Source organism: Oncorhynchus nerka, linkage group LG20, assembly GCF_034236695.1.
Source record: "Oncorhynchus nerka isolate Pitt River linkage group LG20, Oner_Uvic_2.0, whole genome shotgun sequence".
Classification (NCBI taxonomy): Eukaryota; Metazoa; Chordata; class Actinopteri; order Salmoniformes; family Salmonidae; genus Oncorhynchus; species Oncorhynchus nerka.
In genome coordinates, this window is record NC_088415.1 from 5,960,808 (window position 1) to 5,986,223 (window position 25,416).

At 47.2% G+C, this 25,416-nt stretch overlaps 1 protein-coding gene across 1 annotated transcript in view; it reads right to left on the reverse strand.

The window, feature by feature from the left end:
• Positions 1 to 2,688: 2,688 nt before the first annotated feature.
• LOC115120478 (arginine-glutamic acid dipeptide repeats protein-like) overlaps positions 2,689 to 25,416 on the reverse strand; it is a 324,644-nt gene continuing 301,916 nt past the window's right edge. Inside the window, 16 exon segments of the mRNA XM_065005146.1 lie at positions 2,689 to 4,369; positions 5,834 to 6,002; positions 6,903 to 7,073; positions 7,379 to 8,020; positions 8,023 to 8,101; positions 11,525 to 11,741; positions 14,392 to 14,650; positions 14,653 to 14,728; positions 14,731 to 14,952; positions 14,955 to 15,034; positions 15,037 to 15,200; positions 15,202 to 15,845; positions 16,167 to 16,280; positions 18,476 to 18,637; positions 21,841 to 22,040; positions 24,920 to 25,012. Of these exon segments, the coding sequence (XP_064861218.1) occupies positions 4,336 to 4,369; positions 5,834 to 6,002; positions 6,903 to 7,073; positions 7,379 to 8,020; positions 8,023 to 8,101; positions 11,525 to 11,741; positions 14,392 to 14,650; positions 14,653 to 14,728; positions 14,731 to 14,952; positions 14,955 to 15,034; positions 15,037 to 15,200; positions 15,202 to 15,845; positions 16,167 to 16,280; positions 18,476 to 18,637; positions 21,841 to 22,040; positions 24,920 to 25,012 (3,326 nt within the window). The 3' untranslated portion in view covers positions 2,689 to 4,335.

Sequence of the window (25,416 nt, forward strand, 5' to 3'; positions counted from 1 at the left end):
TAGAGGAATAATAGCTTCTCTAAATGACAGCTGTTGTCGTTGGGAAACGTGCCTGCTGTCTGATTGCATGTGTATCCAATAATGACAAAGAAAACATTTTCTAGCATACATTACCAACAGGAAACGTCTAAATTAAAACCAATAAACAAAAGTCTTGTGGTGTAACTTAGTCATTTATTTTAATTCCACAAATTTTTGAAAAAAAAAAAATATACAAAATACTCAAAATGGAGAGAGAGAGAGAACACAGGAATCACAACTTTTCCTATTATTTCTACTTTTCGTTTACATTGTCGTGTCGTCATCCCCATGGCGACTACTAATATATACAATAAGCTTCAAGATACCAGTTTTATATATAAATTCTGCTATTTCCGCTTTGAAAGAGAAGCTAAACAATTGACAACACTAAACATCCAAGGGTTTGGAGGAGAGGAAGAGAGGGAGGAGGAGGAGGAGGAGGAGGGGAGGAGGAGGAGGAGGAGAGGGATAGACTAAAAGACTGGAGGAGGAGGAGGAGGAGGAGGAGGAGAGAGGAGGAGGAGAGGAAGAGAGGGAGGAGGAGGAGGAGGAGAGGGAGGGACTGGAGGAGGAGGGGAGGAGGAGGAGGAGGAGGAGGAGGAGGAGGAGGAGAGGGATAGACTAAAAGACTGGAGGAGGAGAGGAAGAGAGGGAGGAGGAGGAGGAGAGGGATGAGGAGGAGGAGAGGGAGGAGGAGGAGGAGGGGAGGAGGAGGAGAGGGATAGACTAAAAGACTGGAGGAGAGGAAGAGGGAGGAGGAGGAGGAGAGGGAGAGGGAGGAGGAGGAGGGAGGAGGAGGAGGAGGAGGAGGAAAGAGGGAGGAGGAGGAGGAGGAGGAGAGGGAGGAGGAGAGGAAGAGGAGGAGGAGGAGGAGGAGGGAGGAGAGGGAGGAGGGAGAGGAGGAGGAGGGGAGGAGGAGAGGGGATAGACTAAAAGACTGGAGGAGGAGAGGAAGGAGGAGGAGGAGGAGAGGAGGAGGAGGAGGAGGGGAGGAGGAGGAGAGGGAGGAGGAGAGGGAGGAGGAGGAGGAAAAGAGGAGGAGGAGGAGAGGGATGGACTAAAAGACTGGAGGAGGAGGAGGAGGAGGAGGAGGGGAGGAGGAGGAGGAGGAGGAGGAGAGGGAGGAGGAGGAGGAGGAGGAGGAGGAGGAGGGGAGGAGGAGGAGGAGGCGGAGGAGGAGGAGAGGGATAGACTAAAAGACTGGAGGAGGAGGAGGAGGAGAGGAAGGAGGAGGAGGAGAGGGAGGAGGAGGAGAGGGAGGAGGAGGAGAGGGAGGAGGAGAGGGAGAGGGAGGAGGGAGGGAGGAGGAGGAGGAGAGGGATGGACTAAAAGACTGGAGGAGGAGAGGAGGAGGAAGAGGGATGGACTAAAAGACTGGAGGAGGAGAGGAAGAGAGGGAGGAGGAAGAGGAGGAAGAGAGGGATGGACTAAAAGACTGGAGGAGGAGAGGAGGAGGAAGAGGGATGGACTAAAAGACTGGAGGAGGAGAGGAGGAGGAAGAGGGATGGACTAAAAGACTGGAGGAGGAGAGGAAGAGAGGGAGGAGGAAGAGGAGGAAGAGAGGGATGGACTAAAAGGCTGGAGGAGGAGAGGAGGAGGAAGAGGAGGAAGAGGGATGGACTAAAAGGCTGGAGGAGGAGAGGAAGAGAGGGAGGAGGAAGAGAGGGATGGACTAAAAGGCTGGAGGAGGAGAGGAGGAGGAAGAGGAGGAAGAGGGATGGACTAAAAGGCTGGAGGAGGAGAGGAAGAGAGGGAGGAGGAAGAGGAGGAAGAGAGGGATGGACTAAAAGGCTGGAGGAGGAGAGGAAGAGAGGGAGGAGGAAGAGGAGGAAGAGAGGGATGAGGAGGAGGAGAGGAATGGACTAAAAGGCTGGAGGAGGAGAGGGAGGAGGAGGATGGAGGAGGAGAGGGAGGAGGAGGATGGAGGAGGAGAGGGAGGAGGAGGATGAAGGGGAGAGGAGTAAAAGACAAGAGTGATGGAGGACATGGAAGACAAACGGACAGACAGAGGTCATGGATGGGACCAGAGAGGAGTAGAAGGAACTCAAACATGGGCTAACACAGGACAGGAGGGGGTTGACAGGATATTACAACTTTACTGTCTAGTGTCTGGACCCCCACCTCCCATGTAGCTAGGCCCCGTTAGTGTCTGGACCCCCACCTCCACGTAGCTAGGCCCGTTAGTGTCTGGACCCCCACCTCCATGTAGCTAGGCCCGTTAGTGTCTGGACCCCCACCTCCATGTAGCTAGGCCCGTTAGTGTCTGGACCCCCCTCCCATGTAGCTAGGCCCGTTAGTGTCTGGACCCCCTCCCATGTAGCTAGGCCCGTTAGTGTCTGGACCCCCCTCCCATGTAGCTAGGCCCCGTTAGTGTCTGGACCCCCCTCCCATGTAGCTAGGCCCGTTAGTGTCTGGACCCCCTCCCATGTAGCTAGGCCCGTTAGTGTCTGGACCCCCCTCCCATGTAGCTAGGCCCGTTAGTGTCTGGACCCCCCTCCCATGTAGCTAGGCCCGTTAGTGTCTGGACCCCCCTCCCATGTAGCTAGGCCCGTTAGTGTCTGGACCCCCCTCCCATGTAGCTAGGCCCCGTTAGTGTCTGGACCCCCCCCCCATGTAGCTAGGCCCCGTTAGTGTCTGGACCCCCCTCCCATGTAGCTAGGCCCCGTTAGTGTCTGGACCCCCTCCCATGTAGCTAGGCCCGTTAGTGTCACAGTGAATATGGCTTGACCAGGTAGAGGGAGGAAAATACTAACCATAACCACCACCTTTGGTTACCTCTAGCAACTCACCCACAGTCAGAACACATTTAACAAGGCATGTTGGGGCCTCACCTTAGTTTAGATACACTTTTTGTCAACGATAATGTAAAACCCGGGTTAAATATCTGCCTAATCTTCAAAAAAAAAGTCAACACTGAAGTCGAGTGTCAAAACCAATGAAAAGCGCTGATTTAATACAGTCGTCTTTTGAGTGCTTTAGATGGTGTCTGCATCAGGGGCTTGTAAACTACAGGGTAGGGTAGGGGCAGGGTAGGACAGGGCAGGGTAGGACAGGGCAGGGTAGGACAGGACAGGGTAGGGCAGGGTAGGACAGGGTAGGGCAGGACAGGGTAGGACAGGGTAGGACAGGGCAGGGTAGGGCAGGACAGGGTAGGACAGGGCAGGGCAGGACAGGGTAGGACAGGGCAGGGTAGGACAGGGCAGGACAGGGTAGGACAGGGCAGGGTAGGACAGGGCAGGGTAGGACAGGGCAGGACAGTATGCTGATCCATAGATGACTCAGTGATTCCTCTTCCAAGTGTGTCAAATCATTACCTCAACAACACAGTGAGTTCAGGCTTTCTGTTAGCCAATCAGGTGCTTGTTAAGGGGTGTATAATGATAGGTGTCTGGGACTATATCGCTCTCTCTAAGGTATATCAGGTCTGGGACTATATCGCTCTCTCTAAGGTATATCAGGTCTGGGACTATACCTCTCTCTAAGGTATATCAGGTCTGGGACTATACCTCTCTCTAAGGTATATCAGGTCTGGGACTATACCTCTCTCTAAGGTATATCAGGTCTGGGACTATACCTCTCTCTAAGGTATATCAGGTCTGGGACCACCGTCTGCCCCCCCCCCCCCCCCCCCCTCCGTTAAAACATGGAATAATGCTTCAGAACACAATAACATATTGGAGGTTTATAAATGACTTGGTTCCGAGTCCACACCTAGTAACAATAATAATAATTATATGTATATATATATATGTATGTGTATATATATATATATAGATATACTATTTACAGACTCAATAACGTCATGCTGCAGCTTTTCGTAAAAAATGATGAAAACCTCCAACAATGTATTAAAATAATATAGCACTTTGTTCTGAGTCTTTCCGCGGCTATAATGTGTCTGGAACGATGCTTTTACTGGTCTTCGTCTTCCCCGTCGACTAGCAACAGTGACAAAGTGTCTTGCATTTCTACCACCTACGAAACACGTTGTGGAAGCTTTACAGTAGTTTTCATGCAGTCTCGAGGTCGTTGTCACTACTTGAAGGCTATAGTTACACCAAACACAGTCTTTCTTAATGTTTTTGTGTGTGGGGGGGGGGAAACAGAACCCCCCCCAAACAGACAGGGAAAGAAAACAGACGACAGAACAACCCTCCTCTCCTTCTTCAGCGTCCGATGTTTTTGTAAAGGAGAATTGGAGGAGCAGAGGTTGGGCTCCTTTGATTGACTGACTGTTCTGTAACTACTTCCTGTGTCCTAGGGCAACTTCCTGCGTGTCTCCGCGCCCCCCCCCCCCCCCCCCCCATTGGTCAGTTACAGTTGCTTGTCGCTTTCCTTCTTCAGGCGGCTAAAACACACAAACACACAAACAACAACAAACGACACGTTAGCGTCACCACTCTTATTTAACTTCACTTGTCCCAAGTTTAGAAATAAAACAAAAAACCCCCCTGCCAAGGTTTATATGCACACTGATAGTCTCTCAGGCGGTATTGTATTACAAGACGATCACAAGCTGGAGAACCTGGAACAAATCCGGCTGCAAATCGTTGTACAAGCGTGCATTTAAACATTTCATCACTGCAGTATAATTGCTAAGAAACATGTCTATAAGTCGCCCATTGCAATCTTAAAAATGTTAATAGACTTGCTCCACAACCCATAGAAAACAGTGACTACATTCAGTCTATAAATATATATATATATATAGACCCTATGGGGTCACATTCTCTGAAAATGCAAAGTGCGGAGTTAGTTCTTAAGGTAAAACATGACTTGCCATCAGGTTTTTCTGTAAAAGGAATCCATTTCTGGAACTCGAGATCACTTGAAACGTCTGCATGATCTTACAGAAATCACACAAATGAGAATCTTTTTCAATTAGCAACAAGAATTTATAACCACAGATGAACCATACTATGTTATGTTTAATATTTGTTTTGTAAATTTAATGAAATTATTCTTATTTTTAAATCTCATTTAAGGACCGATGCTGTCTAGACCACCTCTGTCAATGTGTTTGTAATGAATGTGTGTGTGTGTGTGTGTGTGTGTGTGTGTGTGTGTGTGTGTGTGTGTATGGTTAAGTGTTTTCAAACGTGTCTGTGTCTTTCAGCGGCTGTGTCGTTCAGCAGGTGTGTTGTTCAGCAGGTGTGTCTTTCAGTAGGTGTGTCGTTCAGTAGGTGTGTCGTTCAGTAGGTGTGTCTTTCAGTAGGTGTGTCTTTCAGTAGGTGTGTCGTTCAGTAGGTGTGTCGTTCAGTAGGTGTGTCGTTCAGTAGGTGTGTCGTTCAGTAGGTGTGTCTTTCAGTAGGTGTGTTGTTCAGTAGGTGTGTTGTTCAGTAGGTGTGTCTTTCAGTAGGTGTGTCTTTCAGTAGGTGTGCCGTTCAGTAGGTGTGTCGTTCAGCAGGTGTGTCGTTCAGTAGGTGTGTCTTTCAGTAGGTGTGTTGTTCAGTAGGTGTGTCTTTCAGTAGGTGTGTCGTTCAGTAGGTGTGTCGTTCAGTAGGTGTGTCTTTCAGTAGGTGTGTCTTTCAGTAGGTGTGTCTTTCAGTAGGTGTGTCTTTCAGTAGGTGTGTCTTTCAGTAGGTGTGTCTTTCAGCAGGTGTGTCGTTCAGCAGGTGTGTCTTTCAGTAGGTGTGTCTTTCAGAAGGTGTGTCTTTCAGCAGGTGTGTCTTTCAGCAGGTGTGTCTTTCAGCAGGTGTGTCTTTCAGTAGGTGTGTCTTTCAGTAGGTGTGTCGTTCAGTAGGTGTGTCTTTCAGTAGGTGTGTCTTTCAGTAGGTGTGTCGCTCAGAATGTGTCTCCGTGTGTCTCTGACCTGTAATAGTCCTCTTGGCCAGGAAGTGGGCCACCGTGCATGTGGTGATGTCCATGCAGCCACTGCTGTTCCATAGCTAGCCGCTGCAGCTCTGCAGACTGGGCATGCATGGCCTGGAGCTGGTGGGCTGCGGACATCTGGGGGGGAAGGTCCCGGGGGTACGGAGTACCTGGAGAGAGGAACGCACAACAGGATCAGGACAACGGCTTGACGACGAATAGAGATCCCACTGTGGTAGATAAATCCCTCGTCACACTATAGCGTTGACCCAGAACCAGCTCTGGCTCGGATAATTTCTTTTGACATTGCCCTGTTCCAGCAACTATGATTTAAGTGACCAAGCCAGCTCAGCTTGGCTCGGCTCAGTACGGCTCGGCCCAGCTTGGCTCGGCTCAGAACGGCTCGGCTCAGTACGGCTCGGCTCAGAACGGCTCGGCTCAGTACGGCCCAGTACGGCTCGGCTCAGTACGGCTCGGCCCAGAACGGCTCGGCTCAGTACGGCTCGGCTCAGTACGGCTCGGCTCAGAACGGCTCGGCTCAGTACGGCTCGGCTCAGAACGGCTCGGCTCAGTACGGCTCGGCTCAGACGGCTCGGCTCAGTACGGCTCGGCTCAGTACGGCTCGGCTCAGAACGGCTCGGCTCAGTACGGCTCGGCTCAGTACGGCTCGGCCCAGCTTGGCTCGGCTCAGTACGGCTCGGCCCAGTACGGCTCTGCTCAGTACAGCTCTGCTCAGTACGGCTCGGCCCAGTACGGCTCGGCTCAGTACGGCTCGGCTCAGTACGGCTCGGCTCAGTACGGCTCTGTACGGCTCAGTACGGCTCGGCTCTGTACGGCTCAGTACGGCTCGGCTCAGTACGGCTCGGCTCGGCTCAGTACGGCTCGGCTCATACGGCTCGGCCCAGTACGGCTCGGCTCAGTACGGCTCGGCTCAGTACGGCTCGGCTCAGTACGGCTCGGCTCAGTACGGCTCGGCTCAGTACGGCTCGGTACGGCTCAGTACGGCTCGGTACGGCTCAGTACAGCTCGGCAGTGTCTGATATTGACATGTTGTTGGTTGACGTTCTTACCGAAGACGGGGTGTCGCAGCATCTCATGTTCGTGTGGGTTCTGTCCCAGGAGGGAGTTGGGGATTGCGCCGTGCGGGTAAGGGAAGCGGGCGAGGTGGGGGCCTCCTGCCAGGGGGTCTACGAGGGGGTGCCCCCCCGAACCTGGAGGGCACACAAGACATTCACCACCGCCTGCACAGAGTCAAAACAATCACATGGTCAGTGTACACTTAAACATACATCACAATACATCAGAATGATAAATTATTCTAAATGTCATCATAAACATGTTCCCGGGTAAATCCGTTTAGAACAGATTATGATTGGTCACTGCATGCTACAGCCGTTTGATTGGATTAGAAGACTTGTACCAGAGTTAGTGCCATCAAGGCTGCTAATATAGTAAACGACTAGCTACAGTTAACAAGTTATTCTCAAGACTACTGCAGTATTTGCATCCAGTGTATTAGAGTATTGTTTGATGGGAATAGCGTGACCTTGGTGTAGGGAGTCCTGCTGATGAAGGTGCAGGTGTGAGTGGATGTGGGAGTGCTGGTGGTGATGAGGCGTGATGTTGAACATCTGAAGCCTGGCGATAGGGTCGTTGGCCACCGCCGCCATCCTCTCGGCGTGCAGCCTCTCCGCCGCCAGCCGCTCCGGGTAGCTCATGTCTGGTCTGAGCTGGGGTCCCGCGGCCAACGCCAAACGCTCCCTCTCCAAGGGGTTGAGACCTGGGTGGAAGGAGGCGAAGGGGTGTGGTCCCGCCATGGATGGTAAGGAGATGGCCCCGTGTCGGGCGAAGTGCTCCATGGGGTTAGCAGAGGGGTGCATGCCTTCTAGCTCCGGGGGTTTGTGTTCGAACCCAGGCTTCATCCTCTCTCTCAGCTCCCTCTCCCTCATCTCTCTCTCCCTCATCTCCCGCTCTCGCAGCTCGCGCTCCCGCATGCCCGGGTCGGCGTTGTAGAGGCCAGGCATGTGATAGGCCATCAGGGGGTCGTTGGGGTTGAGGGAAACGAAGAAGGGGTGGTTCCTATTGGTCGGGGACATGACGTGGGGGCGGGCGTACTCGCTGAGGGTGCGAAGGGCGGGCGTGTCGGGCCCGATGTAGGGGGGCACCGCGGCGATGGAGGTAGGGGGCCGTCGAAGGGAGGACGCATGTGGGCGGAGCCACCCATTTGGGGGTCACCCATACGACCGTCATGACACGAACTGGAGGCTTTCTGGAACAGAGAGAGATACGTGCAGAGGTTACAACACATTATAAAGAGGGTATAACAAGTTGTAAGAAAGATATAGGATGTAAGGTGGTTGTAACAGGTTGTAAACACTATCAGGTTATAACTCCTTACAACCTTTAAGAAGGTTGTAATATGTTATAAAGAGCTTATAATAGGTTATAATAGGTTGTAATAGGTTGTAATAGGTTATAATAGGTTATAATAGGTTGTAAAAGGTTGTAATAGCTTATAATAGCTTATAATAGCTTATAATAGGTTATAATAGGTTATAATAGGTTGTAATAGGTTATAAGGATGTTATTATAGGTTATAATAGGTTATAATAGGTTATAATAGGTTATAATAGGTTGTAGTAGGTTGTAATAGGTTATAATGTTGTAATAGGTTGTAATAGGTTGTAATAGGTTATAAGGATGTTATAATAGGTTATAATAGGTTGTAATAGGTTGTAATAGGTTGTAATAGGTTATAATAGGTTGTAAAAGGTTGTAAAAGGTTGTAAAAGGTTGTAATAGGTTGTAATAGGTTGTAATAGGTTATAATAGGTTATAAGGATGTTATTATAGGTTTAACTTCTTGGATATAGGGGGCGCTCTTTTAATTTATGGATAAAAAAACCTTCCCGTTTTAAACAAGATATTTTGTCATGAAAAGATGCTCAACTATGCATATAATTGACAGCTTTGGAAAGAAAACACTCTGACGTTTCCAAAACTGCAAAGATATTATCTGTGAGTGCCACAGAACTGATGCTACAAGCGAAACCAAGATGAAATTTCAAACAGGAAATGGCCCAGATTTTGAAGGCGCTGTGTTCCAATGTCTCCTTATATGGCTGTGAATGCGCCAGGAATGAGCCTACACTTTCTGTCATTTCCCCAAGTTGTCTGCAGCATTGTGACGTATTTGTAGGCATATCATTGGAAGATTGACCATAAGAGACTACATTTACCAGGTGCGCGCTTGGTGTCCTCCGTTGCAATTATTGCGTAATCTCCAGCTGCGTGTATTTTCCCATTTGCTTCAGAGGAGAAACCCAACTGCCACGAATGACTTATCATCGAATAGATATGTGAAAAACACCTTGAGGATTGATTCTAAACAACGTTTGCCATGTTTCTGTCGATTTTATGGAGTTAATTTGGAAAAAAGTTTGGCGTTGTAATGACAGAATTTTCGTTTTTTTCTTTCTTAGCCAAACGTGATGAACAAAACGGAGTGATTTCTCCTACACAAATAATCTTTTTGGTAAAAATGAACATTTGCTATCTAACTGAGAGTCTCCTTATTGAAAACATCCGAAGTTCTTCAAAGGTAAATTATTTTATTTGAATGCTTTTCTTGTTTTTGTGAAAATGTTGCCTGCTGAATGCTAGGCTTAATGCTATGCTAGCTATCAATACTCTTACACAAATGCTTGTGTAGCTATGGTTGAAAAGCATATTTTGAAAATCTGAGATGACAGTGTTGTTAACAAAAGGCTAAACTTGTGAGCCAATATATTTATTTAATTTCATTTGTGATTTTCATGAATAGTTAACGTTGCGTTATGGTAATGAGCTTGAGGCTATGATTACGCTCCCGGATACGGGATTGCTCGACGCTAGAGGTTAAGGAGGTTTAAGGTGGTAATAAAAGGTTATAGGTTTTAGAGGTTATAACAGGTTGTAACAGGTCATAAGGAGGTTATAATAGGTTGTAAGGAGGTTATAACAGGTTATAAGGAGGTTGTAATAGGTTATAAGGAGGTTATAAGGAGGATATAACAGGTTATAACAGGTTATAAGGAGGTTATAAGGAGGTTATAACAGGTTGTAAGGAGGTTATAAGGAGGTTATAAGGAGGTTATAACAGGTTGTAAGGAGGTTATAATAGGTTGTAAGGAGGTTATAAGGAGGTTATAAGGAGGTTATAACCGGTTGTAAGGAGGTTGTAACAGGTTATAAGGAGGTTGTAATAGGTTATAAGGAGGTTATAAGGAGGTTATAAGGAGGTTATAACAGGTTGTAAGGAGGTTATAATAGGTTGTAAGGAGGTTATAATAGGTTGTAAGGAGGTTATAATAGGTTGTAAGGAGGTTATAACATGTTGTAAGGAGGTTATAACCGGTTGTAAGGAGGTTGTAACAGGTTATAAGGAGGTTGTAATAGGTTATAAGGAGGTTATAAGGAGGTTATAACAGGTTATAAGGAGGTTATAACAGGTTGTAAGGAGGTTATAAGGAGGTTATAACAGGTTGTAAGGAGGTTATAATAGGTTGTAAGGAGGTTATAATAGGTTGTAATAGGTTATGAGGTTATAAGGAGGTTATAACAGGTTATAAGGAGGTTATAACAGGTTGTAAGGAGGTTATAATAGGTTGTAATAGGTTATAAGGAGGTTATAAGGAGGTTATAATAGGTTATAAGGAGGTTATAATAGGTTGTAAGGAGGTTATAACAGGTTGTAAGGAGGTTATAATAGGTTGTAATAGGTTATAAGGAGGTTATAAGGAGGTTATAATAGGTTATAAGGAGGTTATAAGGAGGTTATAATAGGTTATAACAGGTTATAAGGAGGTTATAACAGGTTGTAAGGAGGTTATAATAGGTTGTAATAGGTTATAAGGAGGTTATAAGGAGGTTATAACAGGTTATAAGGAGGTTATAACAGGTTGTAAGGAGGTTATAACAGGTTGTAAGGAGGTTATAATAGGTTATAAGGAGGTTATAACAGGTTGTAAGGAGGTTGTAACAGGTTGTAAGGAGGTTGTAACAGGTTATAAGGAGGTTATAACAGGTTATAAGGAGGTTATAACAGGTTGTAAGGAGGTTGTAATAGGTTATAAGGAGGTTATAACAGGTTATAAGGAGGTTATAATAGGTTATAAGGAGGTTATAACAGGTTGTAAGGAGGTTATAACAGGTTATAAGGAGGTTATAACAGGTTGTAAGGAGGTTATAATAGGTTGTAAGGAGGTTATAACAGGTTATAAGGAGGTTATAACAGGTTGTAAGGAGGTTATAACAGGTTGTAAGGAGGTTGTAACAGGTTGTAAGGAGGTTATAACAGGTTGTAAGGAGGTTGTAATAGGTTGTAAGGAGGTTATAACAGGTTATAAGGAGGTTGTAATAGGTTATAAGTGAGCAGTTAGACAAATACTCATAAAGGATGTTTTAGAACAGAATGTAAAGTTAAAGGGAAATTTGAAATCCACGGCAACAACAATAGTTGTGAAAAAAAGGGGTTTCTATGTGTTTGTGCATTGTGATTTTAACCAATGAGGAGGCATTGTCCACTAATTGATTGATGTCATTGGAAAAACGTATCTTCCTCCATCTTTTTTTTTACTACAAAACATAGAAACTCTCAAATTTCACAACTGTTGATGTTGGACATGAAGACAAATTTACACCAAACACTCACCGCAGCTCTCTCCTGTTCCTTCTCTCTTTCCCGTTCCCTCTCTCGTTCCTTCTCCCTCTCCCTCTCCTTCTCCTCCCGGGCTTTCTGCTCGGCCTCCCTCTTGACCCGCTCCAGCGCCTCTTCTCTCTTCTTGGCCAGTTTAGAAGCAGCCAGAGGAGTAAAGTAGAAGTCTGTTCTAGCACACGTGTTGTACCCACGGTCCAGGTGCTTGTAGAACCTATTGACAAACAATGGAAAACATGGAAATACACATTAATATACAGTAAAGATGTACAGTTTGGCTGACAATACTTCATGGATATACACAAAGTACAGTGCATTCGGAAAGTATTCAGACTTTTTCTACATTTTGTTACATTACAGCCTTAGCTCTAAAATTGCTGTAATTGTTTTCTTATTCTACACACAATACCCCATAACCACAAAGTGAAAACAGGTTAAGAAATACTGCAAATGTATTAAAAATAAACTGAAATATCACTTATACATAAGTATTCAGAACCTTTACTCAGTACTTTGTTGAAGCACCTTTGGCAGCGATTACAGTCTCGAGTCTTCTTGGGTATGACGCTACAAGCTTGGCACACCTCTATTTGGGGAGTTTTCGCAGATCCTCTCAAGCTCTGTCAGATTGGATGGGGAGTGTCGCTGCACAGCTATTTTCAGGTCTCTCCAGAGATGTTCGATAGGGTTCAAGTCCGGGTTCTGGCTGGGCCACTCGAAGACATTGTCTTGGCTATGTGCTGAGGGTCGTTGTCCTGTTGGAAGGAGTTCCTGAGCGCTGTGAAGCAGGTTTTCATCAAGGATCTCTCTGTACTTTGCTCTGTTCATCTTTCCCTTGATCCTGACTAGTCTCCCAGTCCCTGCTGCTGAGAAACATCTCATGGTTTGAGAGTCCTTTAGGTGCCTTTTGGCAAACTCCAAGCAAGCTGTCATGTGCTTTTTACCAAGGAGTTGATTCCTTCTGGCCACTCTATCATAAAGGCCCGATTGTTATTATTATTATTTTTTTAAATTAGATATTTTTTTTTACCCCTTTTTCGTGGTATCCAATTGTTGTAGTAGCTACTATCTTGTCTCATCGCTACAACTCCCGTACGGGCTCGGGAGAGACGAAGGTTGAAAGTCATGAGTCCTCCGATACTGCTTCTTAACACAGCGCGCATCCAACCCGGAAGCCAGCCGCCGCAGCAATGTGTCGGAGGAAACACCGTGCACCTGGCAACCTTGGTTAGCGCGCACTGCGCCCGGCCCGCCACAGGAGTCGCTGGTGCGCGGTGAGACAAGGACATCCCTACCGACCAAGCCCTCCCTAACCTGGACGACGCTAGGCCCACGGACCTCCCGGTCACGGCCGGTTAAGACAGAGCCTGGGCGCGCGAACCCAGGGACTCTGATGGCACAGCTGGCACTGCAGTACAGCTTCCTTAGGCCCGATTGGTTGAATGCTGCAGAGATGGTTGTCCTTCTGGAAGGTTCTCCCATCTCCACAGAGGAACTCCGGAGCTCTGTCAGAGTGAACATCCGGTTCTTGGTCACCTCCCTGACCAAGGTCCTTCTCCCCCAATTGCTTAGTTTTGCCAGGCAACCAGCTCTTGGAAAAGTCTTGGTGTTTCCAAAATTAATTGATTTAAGAATGATGGAGACCATTGTTTTCTTCGGGTGCTTCAATGCTGCAGAAATGTTTTGGTGCCCTTCCCCAGATCTGTGCCTCGACACAATCCTGTCTCGGAGCTCTACGGACAAGTACCTCAACCTCATGGCTTGGTTTTGCTCTGACATGCACTGTCAACTGTGGGACTTTATATAGACAGGTGTGTGCCTTTCCAAATCATGTCCAATCAATTGAATTTACCACAGGTGGACTCCAATCAAGTTGAAGAAAATGATCAACCCGTTGCTATGAGACTTGAAATGTCAAGTCCCGTAGCAAAAGTGTCTATTTTATATTTAATACATTTTCCCCAAAAATGTAAAAACCCGTTATTTTTTTATCGTGTGTTGATTTTAGGGGAAAAAATAATTGAATCAATTTGATTTATTTTAATGTAACATAACATGTGGATAAGTCAAGGGGTCTGAATACTTTCCAAATGCTCTGTATAGTATGGCTGTACAGTTTAGCCAACAATACTTCATGGAAATACACACGAAATCAGGGGTGTCAAACATCCGGCACGTGGGCTGCCCTCCGGACCTCAGTGAAGACCAAACGCGGTCCGTGGTAAAATCAGTTTGACACCCCTGAGCAGCTTGCTAACATCACAGTTCTTAGATGACTTAATTAATATTCTTTGTGAAAAAACTTGTGTTTTGACAGAGTGTGTGTGTTTTGACAGTGTGTGTGTCTTTTGACAGAGTGTGTGTGTTCTGACACAGAGTGTGTGTGTTCTGACACAGTGTGTGTGTGTGTGTGTGTTCTGACAGTGTGTGTGTGTTTTGACAGTGTGTGTGTGTTCTGACACAGTGTGTGTGTGTTCTGACACAGTGTGTGTGTGTTCTGACAGTGTGTGTGTGTTCTGACACAGTGTGTGTGTGTTCTGACACAGTGTGTGTGTGTTTTGACAGAGTGTGTGTGTTCTGACAGTGTGTGTGTTCTGACAGTGTGTGTGTTCTGACAGTGTGTGTGTGTGTGTTCTGACAGTGTGTGTGTTCTGAGAGTGTGTGTGTGTTTTGACAGAGTGTGTGTGTTCTGACAGTGTGTGTGTTCTGACAGTGTGTGTGTGTTGACAGTGTGTGTGTTCTGAGAGTGTGTGTGTGTTTTGACAGAGTGTGTGTGTTTCTGACAGAGTGTGTGTGTTCTGACAGTGTGTGTGTGTTGACAGTGTGTGTGTGTGTTTTGACAGTGTGTGTGTGTCAGGGCATACCGGGCTGATTGGCTGGCATGGCTGGGCGTGTTGACGATGGTGGGCTCGGGGGAGGGGCTCCGAGGAGGGGGCGGAGGACTCTCGGGCTCCTCTGATTCGTCAAGAGGTTCCTCCTTGATGTGTACAGGCGGGACGGCAGGACCTGGGCAGGCGGAGCCGACGGGGGCGGTGATGGGCATGGAGAAGGAGGAGGGGGGCTGGAGGCCTGGTGGTAGAGACGAGGACGAGGGAGGGCAGCCAGCAGAGGAGGGGGCAGGACAGGGTTGAAGGGGTGAGGAGGGAACGGGGGCTGTTGGGGTGTGTTGGGGTGGGAGGATTGCGATGGTCCGGAGAGAGTAGAGGAGGGGGTGCTGGTTGCCTCTCTCTCTGAAAGGGGAGATTCTGGGACTGGGTGAGGACAGGGGGCTGGGCTGGTGGGGGCTGGAGCTGCTGGCCAGGGCCCTGAGGCATGAGCTGGAGGGGAGGAGGGTGGGCTGGGGGAGGGTGGTGGGCGGACAGGGAGGAGAGGGGTTTGAGGGCGGGCGGAGGGGGCAGGTTGGAGGGCATCTGGGGGAAGGGGGCGCCGATAGATGTGGAGGGCCGTGTTTGTGAGACTGGGGGTCGCGGTTGGGCATGTGGGGGATGGGGGTGGTGGGAGGGGGCTGATGTGGGGCATGGACATGGAGGGGGCATGGGGTAGGAGCTGCTCACGGGGCAGTTGATTGGACGATCCACCCTGGGACAACGATTGGCTGGGAGGCGTGTGGACCCTGTGGGGCGGTTGCTGCAATTGGCCGAGAGGCAGTGGGGAGGGCGGGACCTGAGACTGGGGGGAGGGAGTGGGGGTGGGGCAGGTGGGAGGGGCCAACCTGAAGTGGGTGGGGAATGGATAATGGGTGGGGCTGTGGGCCGTGGAGCGCGCTAGGTAGCGACTGGGGTCCTGGGGGTGGAGCCTGAGGTCCTGGGGGTGGAGCCTGAGACATCCCCTGCAGCGGAGAATGAGGTGAAGGAGAGGGCCGCCTCTGGGGGTGGATGGACACCCCTGATTGGTTGAGAGAGAGGGGGCCGGCCTGTTGGGGCATGGGAGGCGGTAGCGGCAGTGGAAGGAAAATGGGGGTTGCGGTGGGAGAGGACACCTGGGGGACCAGTGTGGGGGCTGTGGAGGACGTGGGAGGTAATGGCGGGGTGGTGGAGCGACCACCGGAGGTCCCTGGCTGACAGGACTGGATAACCGGAGGGTGCTGCGACTGTCCCTCCCTATCTCTCTCTCTCTCCCTCCTCTGCAGTAGGAGCAGCTGTTGCTGGGCGGAGGAGTCCGAGTCACTCTCCCCGTCTCGGGGGCTGGGGATGGAGGGCGAGGAGCTGCGGTTATCCTGGTCGATGTCTTTAGCGTCACTGCTACACTCCTCGTTGACGCTGTGCCCGTCTGAGCTCTCGCCCTCGCCCTCTGACGGCGAGTCGGACCGACCCAGCTCCTGTGGAACAGGGAACGGAAAGACAGAAGTTGAGGACGTGAATGGTTGTGGTTTACACATCTCATTAACAACGGAGGAAATAAATTTGAATATACACAAAGAGAAGAATAAGGCTTGGTATTAGCACTATAATAACAGACCTAGGATCAGTTCACCTCCACGTCTTATTCATTATGATTTTAAAGAAAAACTGATCCTAGATCAGGACTACTTTGTGGATACAGCCCCCCCCCCCCCCCAGACACTAGTCCTCAACCCACAACACATCTAGCTAGCTACCCAACAGAAACTCTCTGGTAGAACATGTAGTAGCTAAGTCACCTGGGTCTTGGACTTTTTTGCGATTGTCCTGTTGTCCGTGTCCTCGGTGTCTGAGGCTCCTCCTTTCTCTCGTTGGCGTTTGGCACACTTCATAGGAGACTCCTCCTTGATCTTCTGAAGACAATCAATCAATCAATCAATAATATCATACTATTACTGTCGTTTCCAATCAGACTTTCATACAGATTCACCTGCTACAGAGTCTAATGAGAGGGAATGGCTAAGGACCTAAACACTCATGATCCTGCCCTGTGAGTGATCCTGCCCTGTGAGTGATCCTGCCCGTGAGTGATCCTGCCCCGTGAGTGATCCTGCCCCGTGAGTGATCCTGCCCCGTGAGTGATCCTGCCCGTGAGTGATCCTGCCCCGTGAGTGATCCTGCCCGTGAGTGATCCTGCCCCGTGAGTGATCCTGCCCCGTGAGTGATCCTGCCCCGTGAGTGATCCTGCCCCGTGAGTGATCCTGCCCTGTGAGTGATCCTGCCCTGTGAGTGATCCTGTCCCGTGAGTGATCCTGTCCCGTGAGTGATCCTGCCCTGTGAGTGATCCTGTGTAAACCCAGATTCTGTGTGTGTGTGTGTCTGTAAACCCAGATTCTGTGTGTGTGTCTGTAAACCCAGATTCTGTGTGTGTGTATGTAAACCCAGATTCTGTGTGTGTGTATGTAAACCCAGATTCTGTGTGTGTGTGTGTCTGTAAACCCAGATTCTGTGTGTGTGTCTTTAAACCCAGATTCTGTGTGTGTGTCTTTAAACCCAGATTCTGTGTGTGTGTCTGTAAACCCAGAGTTGTGTGTGTGTGTGTGTGTAAACCCAGATTCTGTGTGTGTGTGTCTGTAAACCCAGATTCTGTGTGTGTGTCTGTAAACCCAGATTCTGTGTGTGTGTCTGTAAACCCAGATTCTGTGTGTGTGTCTGTAAACCCAGATTCTGTGTGTGTGTGTATGTGTAAACCCAGAGTGTGTGTGTGTGTGTAAACCCAGATTCTGTGTGTGTGTGTGTGTAAACCCAGATTCTGTGTGTGTGTGTCTGTAAACCCAGATTCTGTGTGTGTGTGTGTAAACCCAGATTCTGTGTGTGTGTGTGTATGTAAACCCAGATTCTGTGTGTGTGTCTGTAAACCCAGATTCTGTGTGTGTGTATGTAAACCCAGATTCTGTGTGTGATTCTGTGTGTGTGTGTGTCTAAACCCAGATGTCTGTGTGTGTGTGTGTAAACCCAGATTCTGTGTGTGTGTGTCTGTGTGTGTGTATGTAAACCCAGATTCTGTGTGTGTGTATGTAAACCCAGATTCTGTGTGTGTGTGTCTGTAAACCCAGATTCTGTGTGTGTGTGTGTCTGTAAACCCAGATTCTGTGTGTGTGTCTTTAAACCCAGATTCTGTGTGTGTGTGTGTAAACCCAGATTCTGTGTGTGTGTGTGTGTGTAAACCCAGATTCTGTGTGTGTGTGTAAACCCAGATTCTGTGTGTGTGTGTAAACCCAGATTCTGTGTGTGTGTCTGTAAACCCAGATTCTGTGTGTGTGTGTGTGTAAACCCAGATTCTGTGTGTGTGTGTGTGTAAACCCAGAGTGTGTGTGTGTGTGTAAACCCAGATTCTGTGTGTGTGTGTGTAAACCCAGATTCTGTGTGTGTGTGTAAAACCCAGATTCTGTGTGTGTGTGTGCGTAAACCCAGATTCTGTAAACCCAGATTCTGTGTGTGTGTAAACCCAGATTCTGTGTGTGTCTGTAAACCCAGATTCTGTGTGTGTGTTCTGTGTGTGTGTGTGTGTATGTGTAAACCCAGAGTGTGTGTGTGTGTGTGTGTGTGTAAACCCAGATTCTGTGTGTGTGTGTGTGTGTAAACCCAGATTCTGTGTGTGTGTGTAAACCCAGATTCTGTGTGTGTGTCTGTAAACCCAGATTCTGTGTGTGTGTCTGTAAACCCAGATTCTGTGTGTGTCTGTAAACCCAGATTCTGTGTGTGTCTGTAAACCCAGATTCTGTGTGTGTGTCTAAACCCAGATTCTGTGTGTGTGTCTGTAAACCCAGATTCTGTGTGTGTGTGTGTCTGTAAACCCAGATTCTGTGTGTGTGTGTGTCTGTAAACCCAGATTCTGTGTGTGTGTGTAAACCCAGATTCTGTGTGTGTGTGTGTGTGTGTGTAAACCCAGATTCTGTGTGTGTGTGTGTGTGTAAACCCAGATTCTGTGTGTGTGTCTGTAAACCCAGATTCTGTGTGTGTGTGTGTAAACCCAGATTCTGTGTGTATGTCTGTAAACCCAGATTCTGTGTGTGTGTGTGTGTGTGTGTGTGTGTGTGTACTCTACCTTGCTGGGTTTCTTCATGGGGTCTGTCTTGCTGTCAGTGCTGTCTGTGGAGGCTGCAGAGGGGGAGGTACGGCCACTAGACCGGAGGTCCTCATTGGTTGGAGACACTCGTCCATCAGGGCTGGCTGTCTGCTTCTTACGGCCACTACGGAGCGTCGACATCTGAAGACAAGAGAGAAGCAAAGGTTTGTTTCCACCAAATTAACAATGTACCTTTTCTCTCTCATTTATTAATTTACAGAATAAATAAATACAAAATCTAGAAGTTCAATGTGTTTTTATTTTATTATTTTCAACTCTACCGATAGTTTTGTCACAAAAAATGGTTGAGTTTAAAATAGCAAATGTGTCTACGTTGGTCTTGGCGCCTGCGCTCTAGCCAATCAGCTCTCAGATACAGTACGAGTAGGCTAGTCTACACGATGACATTATTATGGATAAGAGAGAGAGTGAAAATATTTTTTTGGGGGGGGTCAGTCAGTCAATCATCGATCGAACATCACTGCACTTTCTCACCCCCCCTGTTAAGGTCATTCATTGACTTAATCTGTAGACTATTAAACTGTATACTAGATCGACTGATTAATCAGGGACGATTTCAAGTTTCCATAACAATCGGTATTCGGCATTTTTTGGACGCCGATTATGGCCGATAACATCGCTCTCCGCGAGGAGACTGCGTGGCAGGCTGACTACCTGTTATGAGAGTGCAGCGAGGAGCCACGGTAAGGTGCTAGCTAGCATTAAACGTATCTTATAAAAAAACAATCCATCTTAACATAAACCACTAGTTAACTACACACGGTTGATGATATTACTAGTTTAACTAGCTTGTCCTGCGTTGTATATAATCGATGCGGTGCCTGTTAATTTATCATCGAATCACAGCCTACTTCAACAAACGGGTGATTTAACAAGCGCATTTGAGAACAAAGCACTGTCGTTACACCAACGTGTACCTAACCATAAACATCAGTGCCTTTCTTTAAAATCAATACACAAGTATATATATATTTTTTAAAACCTGCATATTTAGTTAATTGCCTGCTAACATTAATTTATTTTAACTAGGGAAATTGTGTCACTTCTCTTGCATTCAGTGCAATCAGAGTCAGGGTATATGCAGCAGTTTGGGCCGCCTGGCTCGTTGCGAACTGTGTGAAGACCATTTCTTCCTAACAAAGACAGTAATTCATTTGCCAGAATTGTACGTAATTATGACATAACATTGAAGGTTGTGCAACAGCCACCACTAACATTGAGTGGCTGCTGCCAACACACTGTCATTGACACTGACCCAACTCCAGCCACTTTAATAATGGGAATTGATGGGAAAAGATGTAAATATATCACTAGCCACTTTAAACAATGCTACCTTATATAATGTTACTTACCCTACATTATTCATCTCATATGCATACGTATATACTGTACTCTATATCATCGACTGCATCCTTATGTAATACATGTATCACTAGCCACTTTAACTATGCCACTTTGTTTACATACTCATCTCATATGTATATACTGTACTCGATACCATCTACTGTATCTTGCCTATGCTGCTCTGTACCATCACTCATTCATATATCCTTATGTACATATTCTTTATCCCCTTACACTGTGTATAAGACAGTAGTTTTGGAATTGTTAGCTAGATTACTTGTTGGTTATCACTGCATTGTCGGAACTAGAAGCACAAGCATTTCGCTACACTCGCATTAACATCTGCTAACCATGTGTATGTGACAAATACAATTGGATTTGATTTGAATGTAACAGGAATATTTAGACTTATGGATGCCACCCATTTGCTAAAATACGGAACGGTTCCGTTTTTCACTGAAAGAATAAACGTTTTGTTTTCGAAATTATAGTTTCCGGATTTGACCATAATTAATGACCTAAGGCTCGTATGTCTGTGTGTTTATTATAATTAAGTTTATGATTTGATATTTGATAGAGCAGTGTGACTGAGCGGTGGTAGGCGGCAGCAGGCTCGTAAGCATTCATTCAAACAGCACTTTCCTGCGTTTGCCAGTAGGTCTTAGCAATGCTTGAAGCACAGCTCTGTTTATGACTTCTAGCCTATCAACTCCTGAGATTAAGCTGGCAATACTAAAGTGCCTTTAAGAACATCCAATAGTCAAAGGTATATGAAATACAAATGGTATAGAGGGAAATAGTCCTATAATTCCTATAATAACTACAACCTAAAACTTCTTACCTGGGAATATTGAAGACTCATGTTATAAAAGGAACCACCAGCTTTCATATGTTCTGAGAAAGGAACTTAAACGTTAGCTTTCTTACATGGCACATATTGCACTTTTACTTTCTTCTCCCAACACTTTGTTTTTGCTTTATTTAAACCAAATTAAACATGTTTCATTATTTATTTGAGATTTTATTTATGCATTATATGAAGTTAAAATAAAAGTGTTCATTGTTAATTCAGTATTGTTGTAATCGTCATTATTATTATATATACATATATAAAAATAGGCATTGTTTATTTTTGTTTCTCCAATAATCTATATCGGCGTTGAAATATCATAATCGGTCGACCTCTACTGTATACTTTCAAGACGAGTCGTAGTGAGAAGACCACGCGTCATTGGTGACATCGCGTGACTCCAAGTTGACTTCGATATGATGGTTATTATATCAATATTGGCGCATAAAGACATTTCTCACATAATTTATTTTACCGACGCAAAAATATCCCATCATGTCGAACTAACAAATGATCTGTCTGCATTTATAAAATTGTACCGAGACTTCCTGTTTCCATCACAGCTGTGGTGATTGTATACAGTATGACTTTACTCACATAAAACCTGTGGATGGAAACATGATTATAGAGAAAGAAAAATGAGAAAGAGAGAGAAGAAAGAGCACAGAAAGAGGGAAAGAGAAAGAGAGAGAAGAGAGCACAGAGAGAGGGAAAGAGAAAGAGAGAGAAGAAAGAGCACAGAAAGAGGGAAAGAGAAAGCGAGAGAAGAAAGAGCACAGAGAGAAGAAAGAGCACAGAGAGAGGGAAAGAGAAAGAGAGAGAAGAAAGAGCACAGAAATAGGGAAAGAGAAAGAGAGAGAAGAAAGAGCACAGAAATAGGTAAAGAGAAAGAGAGAGAAGAAAGAGCACAGAGAGAGGGAAAGAGAAAGAGAGAGAAGAAAGAGCACAGAAATAGGGAAAGAGAAAGAGAGAGAAGAAAGAGCACAGAAAGAGGGAAAGAGAAAGCGAGAGAAGAGAGAGCACAGACAGAGGGAAAGAGAGAGAAGAAAGAGCACAGACAGAGGGAAAGAGAAAGAAGAGAGACAGAAGAACGACAGAGAGAAAGCAATAGAGAGGGAGGGAGTCGTACCGATCCTCTGTTGCGTCGGGTCTTCATGCTATGCTTGCCGCTGAGTCCATCCTCATCCTCTTTGACGGGTTTGAACATAAACGGAGGCGGCTCGACTGGCTTCTCGATGGGGGGCAGCTCGCCGTACTTCTTAAAGTGGATACGACAGTCCGTACACAACAAGATGTTCTCTCTGCCCCCGTGGTGCCAGTCCTTAGAGGCTGAGAGAGACGGCAGAGGACTCATACATCACTACACACGGAGACAGAGGACTCATACATCACTACACACGGAGACAGAGGACTCATACATCACTACACACGGAGGCAGAGGACTCATACATCACTACACACGGGGAGGCAGAGGACTCATACATCACTACACACAGGGAGACAGAGGACTCATACATCAATACACACGGGGAGGCAGAGGACTCAAACATCACTACACACAGGGAGACAGAGAACTCATACATCACTACACACGGAGGCAGAGGACTCATACATCACTACACACGGAGGCAGAGGACTCATACATCACTACACACACGGAGGCAGAGGACTCATACATCACTACACACGGAGGCAGAGGACTCATACATCACTACACACGGAGGCAGAGGACTCATACATCACTACACACGGGGAGGCAGAGGACTCATACATCACTACACACGGAGGCAGAGGACTCATACATCACTACACACAGGGAGACAGAGGACTCATACATCACTACACACAGGGAGGCAGAGGACTCAAACATCACTACACACAGGGAGGCAGAGGACTCAAACATCACTACACACAGGGAGACAGAGAACTCATACATCACTACACACAGAGGCAGAGGACTCATACATCACTACACACACGGAGGCAGAGGACTCATACATCACTACACACGGAGGCAGAGGACTCATACATCACTACACACGGAGGCAGAGGACTCATACATCACTAAACTCAGAGAGACAGAGGACTCATACATCACTACACACGGAGGCAGAGGACTCATACATCACTACACACGGAGGCAGAGGACTCATACATCACTACACACAGGGAGACAGAGGACTCATACATCACTACACACAGGGAGACAGAGGACTCATACATCACTACACACGGAGGCAGGACTCATACATCACTACACACGGAGGCAGAGGACTCATACATCACTACACACAGGGAGACAGAGGACTCATACATCACTACACACGGAGGCAGAGGACTCATACATCACTACACACAGAGGCAGAGGACTCATACATCACTACACACAGGGAGACAGAGGACTCATACATCACTACACACAGGGAGACAGAGGACTCAAACATCACTACACACAGGGAGGCAGAGTACTCATACATCACTACACACAGGGAGACAGAGGACTCATACATCACTACACACGGAGGCAGAGGACTCATACATCACTACACACGGAGGCAGAGGACTCATACATCACTACACACAGGGAGACAGAGGACTCATACATCACTACACACACGGAGGCAGAGGACTCATACATCACTACACACAGGGAGACAGAGGACTCATACATCACTACACACAGGGAGACAGAGGACTCATACATCACTACACACAGGGAGACAGAGGACTCATACATCACTACACACAGGGAGACAGAGGACTCATACATCACTACACACAGGGAGACAGAGGACTCATACATCACTACACACAGGGAGACAGAGGACTCATACACACAGCTAGACAGGGAGACAGAGGACTCATACACACAGCAGAGAGGGAGACAGAGGACTCACACACAGCTAGACAGGGAGACAGAGGACTCATACACACAGCTAGACAGAGGACTCATACACACAGCTAGACAGGGAGACAGAGGAGTCATACACACAGCAGAGAGGGAGACAGAGGACTCATACATATTAGACAGGGAGACAGAGGACTCATACACACAGCAGAGAGGGAGACAGAGGACTCATACACACAGCTAGACAGGGAGACAGAGGACTCATATACACAGCAGAGAGGGAGACAGCGGACTCATACATATTAGACAGGGAGACAGAGGACTCATACACACAGCAGAGAGGGAGACAGAGGACTCATACACACAGCTAGACAGAGGACTCATACACACAGCTAGACAGGGAGACAGAGGACTCATACACACAGCAGAGAGGGAGACAGAGGACTCATACATATTAGACAGGGAGACAGAGGACTCATACACACTGCTAGACAGGGAGACAGAGGACTCATACACACAGCTAGACAGGGAGACAGAGGACTCATACACACAGCTAGACAGGGAGACAGAGGACTCATACACACAGCAGAGAGGGAGACAGAGGACTCATACACACAGCAGAGAGGGAGACAGAGGACTCATACACAGCTAGACAAGGAGACAGAGGACTCATACACACAGCTAGACAGGGAGACAGAGGACTCATACATATTAGACAGGGAGACAGAGGACTCATACACACAGCAGAGAGGGAGACAGAGGACTCATACACACAGCTAGACAGAGGACTCATACACACAGCTAGACAGGGAGACAGAGGACTCATACACACAGCAGAGAGGGAGACAGAGGACTCATACACACAGCTAGACAGGGAGACAGAGGACTCATACACACAGCAGAGAGGGAGACAGAGGACTCATACATATTAGACAGGGAGACAGAGGACTCATACACACAGCAGAGAGGGAGACAGAGGACTCATACACACAGCAGAGAGGGAGACAGAGGACTCATACACACTGCTAGACAGGGTGACAGAGGACTCATACACACTGCTAGACAGGGTGACAGAGGACTCATACACACAGCTAGACAGGGAGACAGAGGACTCATACACACTGCTAGACAGGGTGACAGAGGACTCATACACACAGCTAGACAGGGAGACAGAGGACTCATACACACAGCAGAGAGGGAGACAGAGGACTCATACACACAGCTAGACAGAGGACTCATACAGCCCACGGCCCGTCTCAGTTTTGAGGTGGGATTTAAACTGATCACATACCATGAGGACTGTCACGCCAGGTTGCGGTGATGGTGTGTGTGTGTGTAACACAGAGATGATGGTACTTACTGGTGGTGAAACAGTGTCTGCAGGCGTAACCCTTCAGCTCCTGCTCACTGTCTTCACTGTCCAGGTCATCTTCATTGGCTGAACTCAGGTCCACTGGAGGAGAACAGAACACGTTGTTACCAAGCAGCCAACAGGACTGAGCTAAACATCTCATTGGCTGAACTCAGGTCCACTGGAGGAGAACAGAACTCACCTTCTAAATAAAAACATGAGTTTCCTGCAACAAGTACCGTTAGGAAAGAATTACTCGTCCAACTTTAAAAATACAATGCTGTCACATTAACAATTTAAATAACAATGTATTAATTAAAAGTTTGATCCCTCCAACACAGTAGTACAAAACTGGAACACTTGGAAAATATATATATATTCCACAATAAAGTGTATTTCTTGTTCCACTTACATTACAGAACTCTGGGGAGGGGGTCTAGACGGGGGGGTGGAGAGTTGGTGTACTACTCACAGAACTCTGAGGAGGGGGTCTAGACGGGGGGTGG